General features: G+C 45.6%; 1 protein-coding gene across 6 annotated transcripts in view; it reads left to right on the top strand.

The window, feature by feature from the left end:
* Positions 1-16,219, top strand: part of LOC123996763 (ecotropic viral integration site 5 protein homolog) — a 62,064-nt gene that overhangs the window by 25,610 nt on the left and 20,235 nt on the right. For all 6 annotated transcript variants that reach the window (XM_046300440.1, XM_046300437.1, XM_046300441.1 and 3 more), the window contains 6 exons: positions 1,027-1,216; positions 12,260-12,481; positions 14,683-14,757; positions 15,252-15,377; positions 15,584-15,727; positions 16,127-16,216. In XM_046300440.1, coding sequence (XP_046156396.1) covers positions 1,027-1,216; positions 12,260-12,481; positions 14,683-14,757; positions 15,252-15,377; positions 15,584-15,727; positions 16,127-16,216 — 847 coding nt within the window. The remainder of the gene's footprint in view (positions 1-1,026; positions 1,217-12,259; positions 12,482-14,682; positions 14,758-15,251; positions 15,378-15,583; positions 15,728-16,126; positions 16,217-16,219) is intronic.

Raw genomic sequence — 16,219 nt, forward strand, 5'->3', positions numbered from 1 at the left:
GAAAGGATGTGTTGTTCTCTCAACATTTTTTAAGAGATGTACTTTGTCCCTAGTACTGTCTAACTCCATTGACCCTACATCCAGGGCTCATCACTGGGGATGCTGTTGCAGTGGGTTCTCCTTGGCAATGGCTCTGTCATAAAGCTGTACTACATCTCACTGCTAAATCTTCTGTATTGAATGAGCTTTTCCATTTTTAGTACTGCGCTAGAATTTAGTGGCTTCACCGTCTACCAGTGCCACCACGATTTGGATAAATGTTCAGCATCAGTTATTGGGCTACTTGCCTCAAGCATTTACCCACAGTGTAAAGTAAACCCACACTGCCCATATCAATGCATTTCTGATCCTTTCTACTGTAACAGTGACTATCTATTTATTAAAATATTTTTATTTCTACCCCTTTTTCTCCCCAATTTCGTTGTATCCAATTGGTAGTTAGTCTCGTCTCATCGCTGCAACTCCCGTACGGACTCGGGAGAGGCAAAGGTCGAGAGCCGTCTTTTCTCCGAAACCTAACCAAGCCGCACTGCTTCTTGACACAATGCCCACTTAACCCGGAAGCCAGCTGCACCAATGTGTCGGAGGAAACACCGTACGCCTGGCGACCGTGTCTGCGTGCACTGCTCCCGGCCCACCACAGGACTCGCTAGTGTGTGATGGGGCAAGGACATCCCTGCCGGCCAAACCCTCCCCTAATCTGGACGATGCTGGACCAATTGTGCGCCGCCCCATGGGGCTCCCGGTCGCGACTGCCTGCGACAGAGCCTGGACTTGAACCCAGAATCTCTAGTGTGTTTATTCTTGATTTGGTACATTAGCAGTTAAAGCTACATTAAATAATCTGTATCTGTCGTCTGTAATTTGAGCTGCCTTCACTTCCGAACATATAATGAAATGCTCTCTCATTCAGTCCGAACTCCCAACATAATGTCTAATTGGAGATCATGTATGCCTGAGTATAATGGTTATATGCTGGTCATATTTGGCAAGAGAAGCTCATGCATGTTGTGTTTGTGTCTCTAGGTTGCTGGAGACGGACAGTAAGTCCCTCCGCTCTGTGAACAGCTCCAGGAGGAACAGCGTCTCCAGCCTGGTGTCCAGCTCCTCGGCCTCCTCCAATCTGTCTCACCTGGAGGAGGACTCCTGGATCCTCTGGGGACGCATCGTTAACGAGTGGGAGGACTTCCGCAAGAAGAACGAGAAGCAGCTCAAGGTGAGTACTCTCGTGCGCTACACACTTCCTGTACACAATAGCCTGGGGACAAGCTTAAAAAGGGAGAGACTATTATTGGCCTTTTGTAAGAGTCAGAGGCAACTCTCTGGAAGAGCCAGTCTCAATTCACTCCCTTCCTCTTGGCCCTAACGATTACCTCTTCCCCTTGGCCCTAAACCTATAGGTGAGAGACTATTGGTGAATCTCAATCTGTGCTTGATTCCTCTCATCCTCACCTGAATACTTCAGAGAATAGCAAATAATACAAGGTTCCTATCTTCGCTTACAAGATGCACAAATATTTTGTAATCAATGAAGTTAGTGAATACATTCGGTACAGTACAGCAGTCTCTTTGTTTCCTGGTATTGATACTATATAGGTGCAGTTCAGTTAGTTTTTTTTTCCCAAGGTCAGCTATGTCTCTCACTGACCCTTACTACTGTTGTCTTGATTTTACAGTGTGAACCCTGTTCTAAATGTAGCTTCTTAGTGCTCACTACCAACTGATGGTGTCTCTGGTCGCACAGGGGGATGTCTGATTACCCATGTCAATGACATCTGAATCAGTCAATCAAATCAAATGTATTTATATAGCCCTTCGTACATCAGCTGATATCTCAAAGTGCTATACAGAAACCCAGCCTAAAAGCCCAAACAGCAAGCAATGCAGGTGTAGAAGCACGGTGGCTAGGAAAAACTCCCTAGAAAGGCCAAAACCTAGAAACAAACCTAGAGAGGCTATGAGGGGTGGCCAGTCCTCTTCTGGCTGTGCCGGGTAGAGATTATAACAGAACATGGCCAAGATGTTCAAATGTTCATAAATGACCAGCATGGTCAAATAATAATCACAGTAGTTGTCGAGGAAGCAGCAAGTCAGCACCTCAGGAATAAATGTCAGTTGGCTTTTCATAGCCGATCATTAAGAGTATCTCTACCGCTCCTGCTGTCTCTAGAGAGTTGAAAACAGCAGGTCTGGGACAGGTAGCACGTCAGGTGAACAGGTCAGGATTCCATAGCCGCAGGCAGAACAGCTGAAACTGGAGACTCAGCACAGCCAGGTGGACTGGGGACAGCAAGGACATGCCAGGTAGTCCTGAGGCATGGTAATAGGGCTCAGGTCCTCTGAGAGAGAGAAAGAAAGAGAGAATTAGAGAGGGCATACTTAAATTCACACAGGACACTGGATAAGACAGGAGAAGTACTCCAGATATAACAAACTGACCCTAGCCCCCCGACACATAAACTACTGCAGCATAAATACTGGAGGCTGAGACAGGAGGGGTCAGGGCGTGTTTCCTGGACCAACAGTATCGCTTCCAACACACCGACAGCATCATTGCATTTTGGTACACCAGAATTTCAATTCATTTCCAATGAAACGCGGCGTTTTCCTTACAGCATTGCTTTGCAGAGGCAGTTGCAGTGCATTCGGTGTGATGTATATGTTGGATTTATCGAACGTATGCGTCAAACTGTATGCATAGACGGCTTAACAGAAATGGTAGCAGAAGTTGAATGTTGAACTTTTATTGCATACATATCCAGATGAAGCTGCGTACTATTTCGTGCAATGACGCTGTCGATGTGTTCGAGTCGTAAGCCTGGTCACCGACAAGTAAGCTAATTGTAAATCTGAGGTGCTGTTATGCATTAGTTTTGCATTGTGTGTTAAAGTGGTGGAGAACCTTCCACTGGACCACGGCTGCGTGACTAGGGCTGTTACGGTGACCGACTTACCACCACACCGGCGGTCACGAGTCATGAAGACAGTCAATTCCACATGACCGTTTAGTCACAGTAATTAGGCTTCTCCAAGCTCTGATGCTGCTGATGGTCATTAGTAGCCTACCAAACTTGCTGCCTGGTACTCAGCAATATATTGTCCCTCTAATCACTCTGACATAAATGTAATTAAAAAATCTAATCAAATAGTTCATGAGAGATGATGAGCTTGTGTTGCACAACATTTCTAAAGGCTATGCCATCGCATGAGAAAACAGAGTGATGGCCTCTACTAAATAGAGGAGCATCCCGTCAGCTTTTTATAGGCTAGGCCTACTAAACTTAGCAAAAAAAGAAACATCCTCTCACTGTCGACAGCATTTATTTTCAGCAAACCTAACGTGTAATTATTTGTATGAACATAAGATACATAAACGGAACAAGTTCCACAGACATGTGACTAACAAATAGAATAATGCGTCTCTGAACAAAGGGGGGGTCAAAATCAAAAGTAACAGTCAGTATCTGGTGTGGCCACCAGCTGCATTAAGTACTGCAGTGCATCTCCTCCTTATGGACTGCACCAGATTTGCCAGTTTTTGCTGTGAGGTGTTAACCCACTCTTCCACCAAGGCACCTACAAATCTCGATGGGATTGAGATTCGGGCTAGTCGCTGGCTATGGCAGAACACTGACATTCCTTTCTTGCAGGAAATCACACACAGAACGAGCAGTATGGCTGGTGGCATTGTCATGCTGAAGGGTCATGTCAGGATGAGCCTGCAGGAAGGGTACCACATGATGGAGGAGGATGTCTTCCCTGTAATGCACAGTGTTGAGATTGCCTGCAATGACAACAAGCTCAGTCCGATGATGCTGTGACACACCGCCACAGACCCTCCACCTCCTATTCGATCCCACTCCAGAGTCAGGCCTCTGTGTAACGCTCACTGTGTAACGCTCATTCCTTAGACGATAAACGTGAATCCGACCATCACCCCTGGTGAGACACAACCGTGACTCGTCAGTGAAGAGCACATTTTGCCAGTCCTGTCTGGTCCAGCGATGGTGGGTTTGTGCCCATAGACAACATTGTTGCCGGTGATGTCTGGTGAGGACCTGCCTTAGAACAGGCCTACATGCCCTCAGTCCAGCCTCTCTCAGCCTATTGCGGACAGTCTGAGCACTGATGGAGGGATTGTGCGTTCCTGGTGTAACTGGCAGTTGTTGTTGCCATCCTGTACCTGTCCCGCAGGTGTGATGTTTGGATGTATTGATACTCTGCATGTGTTGTTACATGTGGTCTGCCACTGCGAGGACGATCAGCTGTCCATCCGGTCTCCCTGTGGCGCTGTCTTAGGCGTCTCATAGTACGGACATTGCAATTTATTGCCCTGGCCACATCTGCAGTCCTCATGCCTCCTTGCAGCATGCCTAAGGCACGTTCACGCAGATGAGCCGGAACCCTGGGCATCTTTCCTTTGGTGTTTTTCAGAGTAAGTAGAAAGGCCTCTTTAGTGTCCTAAGTTTTCATAACTGTGACCATAATTGCCTACCGTCTGTAAGCTGTTAGTGTCTTAATGACCGTTCCACAGGTGCATGTTCATTATTGAACAAGCATGGGGAGCAGTGTTTAAACCCTTCACAATGAAGATCTGTGAAGTTATTTGGATTTTTACTAATTATCTTTGAAAGACAGGGTCCTGAAAAGGGGATGTTTCTTTTTTTTGCTGAGTTTATATTTACCTCTCAACTTTCCTAATATTAAGCACATCGCTTATCTTTACAGCAGGAATATAGCCTACCTGGCTGGCATGAAAATGAACCACAGGAAAAACGTCCTCCATTCGCTATTTAAGTGCATAGATGACATGTAATTTCCCCCTGCCCCTGTTTCAAGATACATGGATAATAATGGTCCATTCAAATTATTACATATACATTATTTAGTATATGTAAAGGCAAGATTAAATCAAGAATAGTCTGATGGTGACAATATTAGCATATCACTTGTGAATGATGCCAGTGTAAGGCAAGAACGATGCCTTTTTGTGTGCAACTTCTAATCATAGTCGCACACCTCATGTAGCCTAGCGCATATGCCTATATGTTTTGATACGGTTTGTATCACAACTAAAGTGGCCAAATAACTTCTTAAAACGAAGCTCATTAATCTGCTTAACAAGGGGTGTAGAGCCTAACTGGTATACAGAAGCAGCGTGTGAGTTTCAAGTTTGGGGAAGATTATTTTCACCATAAAAATTCACCTTTATAATAAAAGCATTACATGCATAATCACATTTGTGGTCACTTTTGATAAGGCTGTTTTCCCGCTAATGGGACATTTGCGCTTATAGCCTACTTCCGTGTGCACATTGCTGCACTTATAATGTGAAAAAATAGCCTATTAGTTTATCAACATTTTTTAGCTAAACGTTCTGATCTGTTGCATCAGCCTCATTGCGTAAAAAAATGTTTTTGATGCTAGTAGTTATATTAATTTGAGATCTATCGCATCCCACAACTGTCCCACACTATGTTTGGAATATTTCTATCTCGCACAGAAGGGCAAGTTGACCAATAGAATAGGTCAACTTTTGTACTAAGGGGGATAGTAGATTGACATTTAAAACATATTTTTTATTTAACCTTTATTTAACTCTGTTAAGAACAAATTCTTATTTACAATGACGGCCAAATCCGGACAACACTGGGCCAATTGTGCACCGACCTATGGGACTCCCAATCACGGCTGGATGTGATACAGCGTGGCTTCAAACCAGGTACTATAGTAACGCCTCTTGCGCTGAGATGCAGTGCTTTAGACCGCTGCGCCACTTGGGAGCCCGACATAGGCTAGTGCTTTTGCTGTTTGTTAGGCCTACTCATCTTGTTGGCTGATGAACAGTAAATGTGAACAGTTCTCCCAATACCTTCAATATGCACCTCGGAATTGGATAAGAACGCTCGCAGTTGCGCCCCCGATGTCTGACTGCACTTGTAGCCTGTGAGAAATACCCGATCAGGTGATGGAGAGCCATTTGAGTGAGAGGAGCTGCGGCGCACTGAGCACTCGGGGAGAAGGGAATTATAATTATTATATTTAGCCCAAGGGTGCAATGGCCACTGGCTGCAAAAGGCATGGATTGTTTTAAGGGACATTACTGCCACACAAAGAGGATGCCGGCGTGAAATTTTAGGCAATATCAAGTGCTTGTCAAATTGTGAATAGGAGATTGATGAAGTGTGTACAGCCTGCGCAAAAACAAAACAAAGCAGAGCTCATGCCTTTTCATGTGACTTTTTTCAAATAATCATTAGTCACATCATGCAAAACATACAGCCCAACGTTTGTAGAGCAACTAAAGTTACATTAATAACTCTAAATTAAGCATATATGAGTACCTATTTCTTAGTTAACCACTCAACACAAAATAGCCGCGTGTGCACACTCCCTCAATGGTTGGAGAAAAATATTCAGTTTTATTCAATTGAATTCTTCATACTATAAAATAATGCCATGGAATTCTAAGCAAATCTTGTCTGCTAAATGCACTAGTGTAGCCCACAGCCATATGGCATAGCTAGATCAGGACCTGACTTCAGGACAAGTCTTCTGAAATAGACTACATTTTTTTCATATCATTTTTCTTTAGAACTGTCTAAAATAAATAATGGATTTATTGTGAATGTATAGGCTATATTACATGTATTTATAAGACTTTTCAAAATGTAGACGTTCCAAAGGTCTGCATCAGTGGCTTGAAGGCTGTGTGTGGAAGCCAGGAGATTCTAAATGTGTTTGTTAATTAACGGTCAATTACCTTGAGACCAGCAGTTGTTTGCTTGACCATCACTGTCTGACAAAATGTTGTGACTGCCACAGCCCTATAAATGACACTGGTATTTCACCATTTTTCCAGAGAAGAGGCCTTAGCTACATCACCTCCATGTAACATGACTGTTGCAAGACTGCATCCTAGTCATGTTATTACTCATCATGCTGAGCTCCTCAACAAATAGATTGCTCAGTTGACATTGCTCTCTCCTGTTGATCTAGTCTAGTGTGTTTCATCTTGCAAGGCAGGATGATACTACTCCGTGTACTCCTTTTATGTTCTATCAGCAAAATGTACATTCTCAATTGAATGTACTAGCGACGAATTCAATGCATCATATTCCCTCTTTTCCACTAGGGTGCTCCAGAAAAAAAGATAAGCCTCTTAACAATGAGCCTGTTCTTGGATGCGTCCCAACTGGTACCCTATGCCCTACATACTGCATTACTTTTGACCAGAGCCCTAGATGGGAAATAGGGTGCCATTTGGGACTTAACACTGAGTGAACACCAACCATAGTCTGAGTAATGTAGTGACAGACAGAGTAATGGGAGCAGGTCGTTTTACAGGTGTAATTGCAGCTGTATGCGTTATTCATGTGTTTCCTGTTGCATGTGTGTCTGAGTATTATCCAGTGGAGGGATTGTATGTGTGTGTGTTTCCATTACAAGGCTGGGACTGTCAAGACTGACCTCAGAGAGAACGATCCCCTGACCCCACACTCTCGAATGCTTGCACACACACATACTCGCACACAAAAACAACACACAGCCTACACTTACACACACTAACACACACTCCATCCAGCACCACTGGTCAGTGTTCCCTCTATGCAGAGGAAATGTCTTTATCAAGTCACATTGGCAGTAATTTACAAGAACAACATTTCACTCTGCACAATGCCTCGCTGACTAGATTATATTTAGTGGTGGAAAATGTGGTGGTCGCATCTGCACGTCGCTCCAACGGGTAGTATAACTTTTTCATTATATTTCATTATATCACAACGGTTTGATTTGTCTTATCTTAGCAATTTCTTCTCAGCTAGCTACATAGCCGTCTTTGTATCAAAGATAATTGCGTAATTATCGTATTTCGCCGTCCTAACGTAGTCTTCACTAGCCAGCTAGCTAACGTCCACTGATTAGCTGCACTGAGAAACTTTTACACTCAACTGAACGACTTGATTAGTTTAGTGTTAGCTACCTACATAGCTGTCTTTGCTGTCTTCGTATCATCGTATCATCGTATCCAAGATAATTGTGTTGTTTAGGTTTAGAGTGTGTAGTCTTAGAGTGATTATCTTAATTTACCGAGGTTAGCTAGCCAGCTATTTGTCGTCCTTAACGTAGGTGACTCTGCTAGCTAGCCAACAGCTAGCCAACGCTAGCCAACGTCTTCTGTATAGAACTCAACTACCCGGTCGCATTCACAGGTTGTATCACATTTTCACTTCATTTCATTACAGTACAACGGTTTGATTTGTTTGATCGTAGCTAGCTACTTAGCTAGCTACATAGCCGTCTTTGTATCAAAGATAATTGTGTAGTCTAGAGCGATTTTCTAGGTTCGCTAGCCATCTATTGTCGTTCTTTTAACGCAACGTAACGTAAACAACACTGCTAGCTAGCCTGCTAGCCCCGAATAGCAACACTGCAGAAACTATTACACTCAACGGAATGACTTGATTAGTGTAGTGTCAACAACGCACCCACTGCCAGCTGGCCTACTTCAGCAGTACTGTATCATTTTAATCATTTTAGTCAATAAGATTCTTGCTACGTAGCTTAACTTTCTGAACATTCGAGACGTGTAGTCCACTTGTCATTCCAATCTCCTTTGCATTAGCGTAGCCTCTTCTGTAGCCTGTCAACTATGTGTCTGTTTATCCCTGTTCTCTCCTCTCTGCACAGACCATACAAACGCTCCTCACCGCGTGGCCGCGGCCACCCTACTCTGGTGGTCCCAGCGCGCACGACCCACGTGGAGTTCCAGGTCTCCGGTAGCCTCTGGAACTGCCAATCTGCGGTCAACAAGGCAGAGTTCATCTCAGCCTATGCCTCCCTCCAGTCCCTCGACTTCTTGGCACTGACGGAAACATGGATCACCACAGACAACACTGCTACTCCTACTGCTCTCTCTTCGTCCGCCCACGTGTTCTCGCACACCCGAGAGCATCTGGTCAGCGGGGTGGTGGCACCGGGATCCTCATCTCTCCCAAGTGGTCATTCTCTCTTTCTCCCCTTACCCATCTGTCTATCGCCTCCTTTGAATTCCATGCTGTCACAGTTACTAGCCCTTTCAAGCTTAACATCCTTATCATTTATCGCCCTCCAGGTTCCCTCGGAGAGTTCATCAATGAGCTTGATGCCTTGATAAGCTCCTTTCCTGAGGACGGCTCACCTCTCACAGTTCTGGGCGACTTTAACCTCCCCACGTCTACCTTTGACTCTTTCCTCTCTGCCTCCTTCTTTCCACTCCTCTCCTCTTTTGACCTCACCCTCTCACCTTCCCCCTACTCACAAGGCAGGCAATACGCTCGACCTCATCTTTACTAGATGCTGTTCTTCCACTAACCTCACTGCAACTCCCCTCCAAGTCTCCGACCACTGCCTTGTATCCTTTTCCCTCTCGCTCTCATCCAACACCTCCCACACTGCCCCTACTCGGATGGTATCGCGCCGTCCCAACCTTCGCTCTCTCTCCCCCGCTACTCTCTCCTCTTCCATCCTATCATCTCTTCCCTCCGCTCAAACCTTCTCCCACCTATCTCCTGATTCTGCCTCCTCAACCCTCCTCTCCTCCCTCTCTGCATCCCTTGACTCTCTATGTCCCCTATCCTCCAGGCCGGCTCGGTCCTCCCCTCCCGCTCCGTGGCTCGATGACTCATTGCGAGCTCACAGAACAGGGCTCCGGGCAGCCGAGCGGAAATGGAGGAAAACTCGCCTCCCTGCGGACCTGGCATCCTTTCACTCCCTCCTCTCTACATTTTCCTCCTCTGTCTCTGCTGCTAAAGCCACTTTCTACCACGCTAAATTCCAAGCATCTGCCTCTAACCCTAGGAAGCTCTTTGCCACCTTCTCCTCCCTCCTGAATCCTCCGCCCCCTCCCCCCCTCCTCCCTCTCTGCAGATGACTTCGTCAACCATTTTGAAAAGAAGGTCGACGACATCCGATCCTCGTTTGCTAAGTCAAACGACACCGCTGGTTCTGCTCACACTGCCCTACCCTGTGCTCTGACCTCTTTCTCCCTCTCTCTCCAGATGAAATCTCGCGTCTTGTGACGGCCGCCGCCCAACAACCTGCCCGCTTGACCCTATCCCCTCCTCTCTTCTCCAGACCATTTCCGGAGACCTTCTCCCTTACCTCACCTCGCTCATCAACTCATCCCTGACCGTTGGCTACGTCCCTTCCGTCTTCAAGAGAGCGAGAGTTGCACCCCTTCTGAAAAAACCTACACTCGATCCCTCCGATGTCAACAATTACAGACCAGTATCCCTTCTTTCTTTTCTCTCCAAAACTCTTGAACGTGCCGTCCTTGGCCAGCTCTCCCGCTATCTCTCTCTGAATGACCTTCTTGATCCAAATCAGTCAGGTTTCAAGACTAGTCATTCAACTGAGACTGCTCTCCTCTGTATCACGGAGGCGCTCCGCACTGCTAAAGCTAACTCTCTCTCCTCTGCTCTCATCCTTCTAGATCTATCGGCTGCCTTCGATACTGTGAACCATCAGATCCTCCTCTCCACCCTCTCCGAGTTGGGCATCTCCGGCGCGGCCCACGCTTGGATTGCGTCCTACCTGACAGGTCGCTCCTACCAGGTGGCGTGGCGAGAATCTGTCTCCTCACCACGCGCTCTCACCACTGGTGTCCCCCAGGGCTCTGTTCTTGGCCCTCTCCTATTCTCGCTATACACCAAGTCACTTGGCTCTGTCATAACCTCACATGGTCTCTCTTATCATTGCTATGCAGACGACACACAATTAATCTTCTCCTTTCCCCTTCTGATGACCAGGTGGCGAATCGCATCTCTGCATGTCTGGCAGACATATCAGTGTGGATGACGGATCACCACCTCAAGCTGAACCTCGGCAAGACGGAGCTGCTCTTCCTCCCGGGGAAGGACTGCCCGTTCCATGATCTCGCCATCACGGTCGACAACTCCATTGTGTCCTCCTCCCAGAGCGCCAAGAACCTTGGCGTGATCCTGGACAACACCCTGTCGTTCTCAACTAACATCAAGGCGGTGGCCCGTTCCTGTAGGTTCATGCTCTACAACATCCGCAGAGTACGACCCTGCCTCACACAGGAAGCGGCGCAGGTCCTAATCCAGGCACTTGTCATCTCCCGTCTGGATTACTGCAACTCGCTGTTGGCTGGGCTCCCTGCCTGTGCCATTAAACCCTTCAACTCATCCAGAACGCCGCAGCCCGTCTGGTGTTCAACCTTCCCAAGTTCTCTCACGTCACCCCGCTCCTCCGTTCTCTCCACTGGCTTCCAGTTGAAGCTCGCATCCGCTACAAGACCATGGTGCTTGCCTACGGAGCTGTGAGGGGAACGGCACCTCAGTACCTCCAGGCTCTGATCAGGCCCTACACCCAAACAAGGGCACTGCGTTCATCCACCTCTGGCCTGCTCGCCTCCCTACCACTGAGGAAGTACAGCTCCCGCTCAGCCCAGTCAAAACTGTTCGCTGCCCTGGCCCCCCAATGGTGGAACAAACTCCCTCACGACGCCAGGACAGCGGAGTCAATCACCACCTTCCGGAGACACCTGAAACCCCACCTCTTTAAGGAATACCTAGGATAGGTTAAGTAATCCCTCTCACCCCACCCCCCCTAAGTTTTAGATGCACTATTGTTAAGTGACTGTCCCACTGGATGTCATAAGGTGAATGCACCAATTTGTAAGTCGCTCTGGATAAGAGCGTCTGCTAAATGACTTAAATGTAAATGTAATGTAATGAAAATGTTATTAGAATGACTGACTGGGGTACATGCTGTGCTGTGGGGAAAACACACTGGAGTGTAGCAGCACACAGACACATGATTGTGTTTGCTCTGAACACCACATAGAATAAAACATGTGGATACCGGTATGTTCCTTGGTATTTTAACACACTCAGAAAACAAGGACTACATATTTTCCATCAGAGGCTGTTACGTTAATTATTAGGAATAGACTAGTTCATCTATTTATATACCTTGAAAGTGATCTATAGACAAGGTTGGGTAAACTGCAAACCACACTTTGGTTTGTCCACTGACACCAATTGGTAATATTAGCATTTTCAAAACAAAGTAAATGCTGATTATATGTTTAGTCTGTGCTATTTGGGACCCTTGAGATGTCCCTACCCCATTGAAGTTGAAATGCAAAATGGTTAAGGCTAAGGTTAGGTAAGGGTTATGGTTAAGGTTTAGGGTAGGAAGGTCCCAAGCATTCGGGATGGTATTGACCAATATTTTTCTTCTCTCCAAACAGGATCTGGTCAGAAAAGGGATCCCACATCACTTCCGAGCAATAGTATGGCAGTTGCTATGCAACGCCCAGAACATGCCTATCAAAGACCAGTACTCTGAGCTGCTGAAAATGACATCACCATGTGAGAAGCTGATTCGCCGGGACATCGCCCGGACGTATCCTGAGCATGACTTCTTTAAGGAGGACAGCTTGGGACAGGAAGTACTCTTCAATGTTATGAAGGTGAATGTTTCATAGGTTTGCAGAATTCCAGAAAAGTTCCCACGATAATCTTCAAATCTGGAACTCTTCAACCGGTATTTTGAAAAGCCAGATAATTCTGGGAAAGTAAATGGAATTTTGCGACCCTGGTGCTTTGTCTGAAACCTTTATCCTCAACAGATTGCTTTACAGTGTGCTCTGGAGTTGGTTTAGCTCTTTAGCGCTGACGCTTTCAGCACATACAGGTTACTGTCAAAATAATGAAAACACTCTAGTCAATGAGGGATACAAAGTATATTGAAAGCAATAGCTTCCACATAGGCGTGATTCCTGACTTAATTAAGCAATTAACATCCCATGCTCAGGGTCATATATAAAAATCTGGGTGCGCAATTATTTTGGTTACCATGGCTGTGTCCCTATAGGATGACAATGCCCCCATCCACAGGGCACAAGTAATCACTGAATGGTTTGATATGCATGAAAACGATGTAAACCATATGCCATGGCCATCTGTCACCAGATCTCAACCCAGTTGAACACTTATGTGAGATTCTGGTGTGGCGTTTGAGATGGCGTTTTCCACAACCATCATCAACACACCAAATTATATAATTTCTTGTGGAAGAGTGCTGTCGCATCCCTCCAATAGAGTTCCAGACACTTGTAGAATCTTGAAGATGTTCTGGCTCATGGGAAATGTGGGATACATAGTCAGTTGCACAACTGAATGCATTTAACTGAAATGTGTCCTTCGCATTTAACCCAACCCCTCTGAATCAGAGAGGTGCGGGGGGCTGCGTTAATCGACATCCACATCACCGGTGCCTAGGGGATCAGTTGTTGTGGGGGTTAACTACCTTGCTCAAGGGCAGAACAGCAGATACTGGCACAACGCCCTATTAAGACACTTTATTTTGATGTTTCCTTTATTTGGGCAGTTAACTGTGGGTGGGTGGGTGGGTATACACTTAACTGGAATGAATCCTGGTCCCATCTTTCGACTCATCTTTCCTGTCTTCTACTATCTGTCCTATTAGCCTGGTCACGGATCTGTTTGTGCTCTTGGCAGGATAGCACAAACAGACTAGTACTCAGTTTACTGTCCTGTCAATAGAAGATGAAGAACAATATTGCGTTAGAGCTGCTAATTTTATTTTTCTCATTAGCCAGTGGCAGAATTGTTCAAGTCAAGCTGTTTTTTTCCCCCCACCTTTATTTAACCAGGTAGGCTAGTTGAGAACAAGTTCTCATTTGCAACTGCGACCTGGCCAAGATAAAGCATAGCAGTGTGAGCAGACAACACAGAGTTACACATGGAGTAAACAATTAACAAGTCAATAACACAATAGGAAAAAAAAGTGGAGTCTATATACACACAGATTAACACTGGAGTGATAAATGATCAGATGGTCATGTACAGGTAGAGATATTGGTGTGCAAAAGAGCAGAAAAGTAAATAAATAAAACAGTATGGGGATGAGGTAGGTAAAAATGGGTGGGCTATTTGCCGATAGACTATGTACAGCTGCAGCGATCGGTTAGCTGCTCAGATAGCAGATGTTTGATGTTGGTGAGGGAGATAAAAATCTCAAAATTCAGCGATTTTTGCAATTCGTTCCAGTCACAGGCAGCAGAGAACTGGAACAAAAGGCGGCCAAATGAGGTGTTGGCTTTAGGGATGATCAGTGAGATACACCTGCTGGAGCACGTGCTACGGATGGATGGGTGTTGCCATCGTGACCAGTGAACTGAGATAAGGCGGAGCTTTACCTAGCATGGACTTGTAGATGACCTGGAGCCAGTGGGTCTGGCGACGAATATGTAGCGAGGGCCAGCCAACGAGAGCGTACAGAGCGCAGTGGTGGTAGTATATGGGGCTTTGGTGACAAAACGGATGGCACTGTGATAGACTGCATCAAATTTGTTGAGTAGAGTGTTGGAGGCTATTTTGTAAATGACATTGCCGAAGTCTAGGATCGGTAGGATAGTCAGTTTTACGAGGGTATGTTTGGCAGCATAAGTGAAGGAGGCTTTTTTTCGAAATAAGGAAGCCGATTCTAGATTTAATTTAAGATATTTCCCTATATGTTGCATAGCCTTAGCGCACTACTTTTGACCAATGTAGGGAATAGGGTGCCATTTGGGCATTGAGTTGCAGCCCCAAAGTGCTTGGCTCACCTCTCTTGACCATGATCCGAGGTCACTTCCTGTTGTTGCAGGCCTACTCTTTGGTGGACCGGGAGGTCGGCTACTGTCAGGGAAGTGCTTTTATCGTCGGACTGCTTCTCATGCAGGTAATGTCACCGTCTACCACACGCACACACACGCTGTCTACCCGATAGCCTCGCTCACATAGAAAAACATGCTGTGTCATTGGTCACATGCAACTTGCCACTACACACATTGACAGACATGTTATATAGATCAGAGAACATTTTCTAAGAGAACTGTGTACTGAGAGTTGTGTTTTTCATGTGATTATCTTGTACTATGGTAGATATTTTGTATTGTGAAATGTGTATTTTATGTATATGAGGAAGAGCTGTTTTGTTGATGGTTTCATAAAATTGTGAAGTCTCAAAGGGCTGGTTTCCCAGATACAGATTAAGCCTAGGAACGGACAAAAAAAACTGCATTGAAGGTATATTTTAGTCCAGCACTGGGCTTAAAATGTGTCTGTCCTCTAGCCTAGATGGTGTGAGGAAGTATTTTGTTGAAGGTTAAATGAATCTGCTTGATGATCTCATGATGATGATGTTGTTTGGTGTGTGGGTGTCCCTGTCACTAGATGCCAGAAGAGGAGGCGTTCTGTGTGTTTGTGAAGCTGATGCAAGACTACAGACTGAGAGAACTGTTCAAGCCCAGTATGGCTGAGCTGGGTCTCTGCATGTATCAGTTTGAGTATATGATCCAGGTAAGACCTGGCATGGGTTCGGAACACGATTGACTTTGATTCATTGAGACAATATCATGAATAACAACTTTATATTTAATAATTTAGCAGGCACTCTTATCATAAATCAGTCAGTGTCATGATGGGTCATATCTATTTATGATTATATATTTTAATTTGATCTATCTCTGTCTCTCTTTCTCCCAACGCCCCCCCCTCTCCTTCAGGAACTTCTCCCAGACCTCCATATCCACTTCCAGGCCCAGAGTTTCCACACCTCTATGTATGCTTCTTCTTGGTTCCTCACCATCTTCCTCACCTCATTCCCTCTCCCTGTTGCCACCAGGATCTTTGATATCTTCATGTTAGAGGTGAGTCTAGTTAAAGGTGCATCCCCATCCCTCAACTGTAGACCAAAATAAGTGGCAGGGCTGCCATTTTTCTGATAAACAAATCCCAGATTGTAGCTTTAAATAATTATTTCTGATTTACTCATGTTTGACAATCTACTTCTAGTCTACCGAGTCCAGAATATAGTTTGTATTACAGCAAACACAATGGGCTGTGAGCAAATGCAAGCATTTGGCACCCTTTGGTGGCCTTGGCCAAAAGCACATAACTTAAAATCTTATGGACTAAAATTCGATTTCACCTCTAACGCAGTGCTTTTTTTGTCGTAGGGTCTGGAAATAGTGTTCCGTGTGGTACTAGGTAACGCAATGCTATGATAATGCAACGATAATGCTTTGGTCATGTAATATTTGTCTCAGGGTCTGGAGATAGTGTTCCGCGTGGGGCTGGCCATCCTACAGATGAATCAGGCAGAACTTATACAGCTTGATATGGAGGGAATGTTACAGGTA

This window comes from Oncorhynchus gorbuscha, linkage group LG15 (assembly GCF_021184085.1).
Source record: "Oncorhynchus gorbuscha isolate QuinsamMale2020 ecotype Even-year linkage group LG15, OgorEven_v1.0, whole genome shotgun sequence".
NCBI lineage: Eukaryota > Metazoa > Chordata > Actinopteri > Salmoniformes > Salmonidae > Oncorhynchus > Oncorhynchus gorbuscha.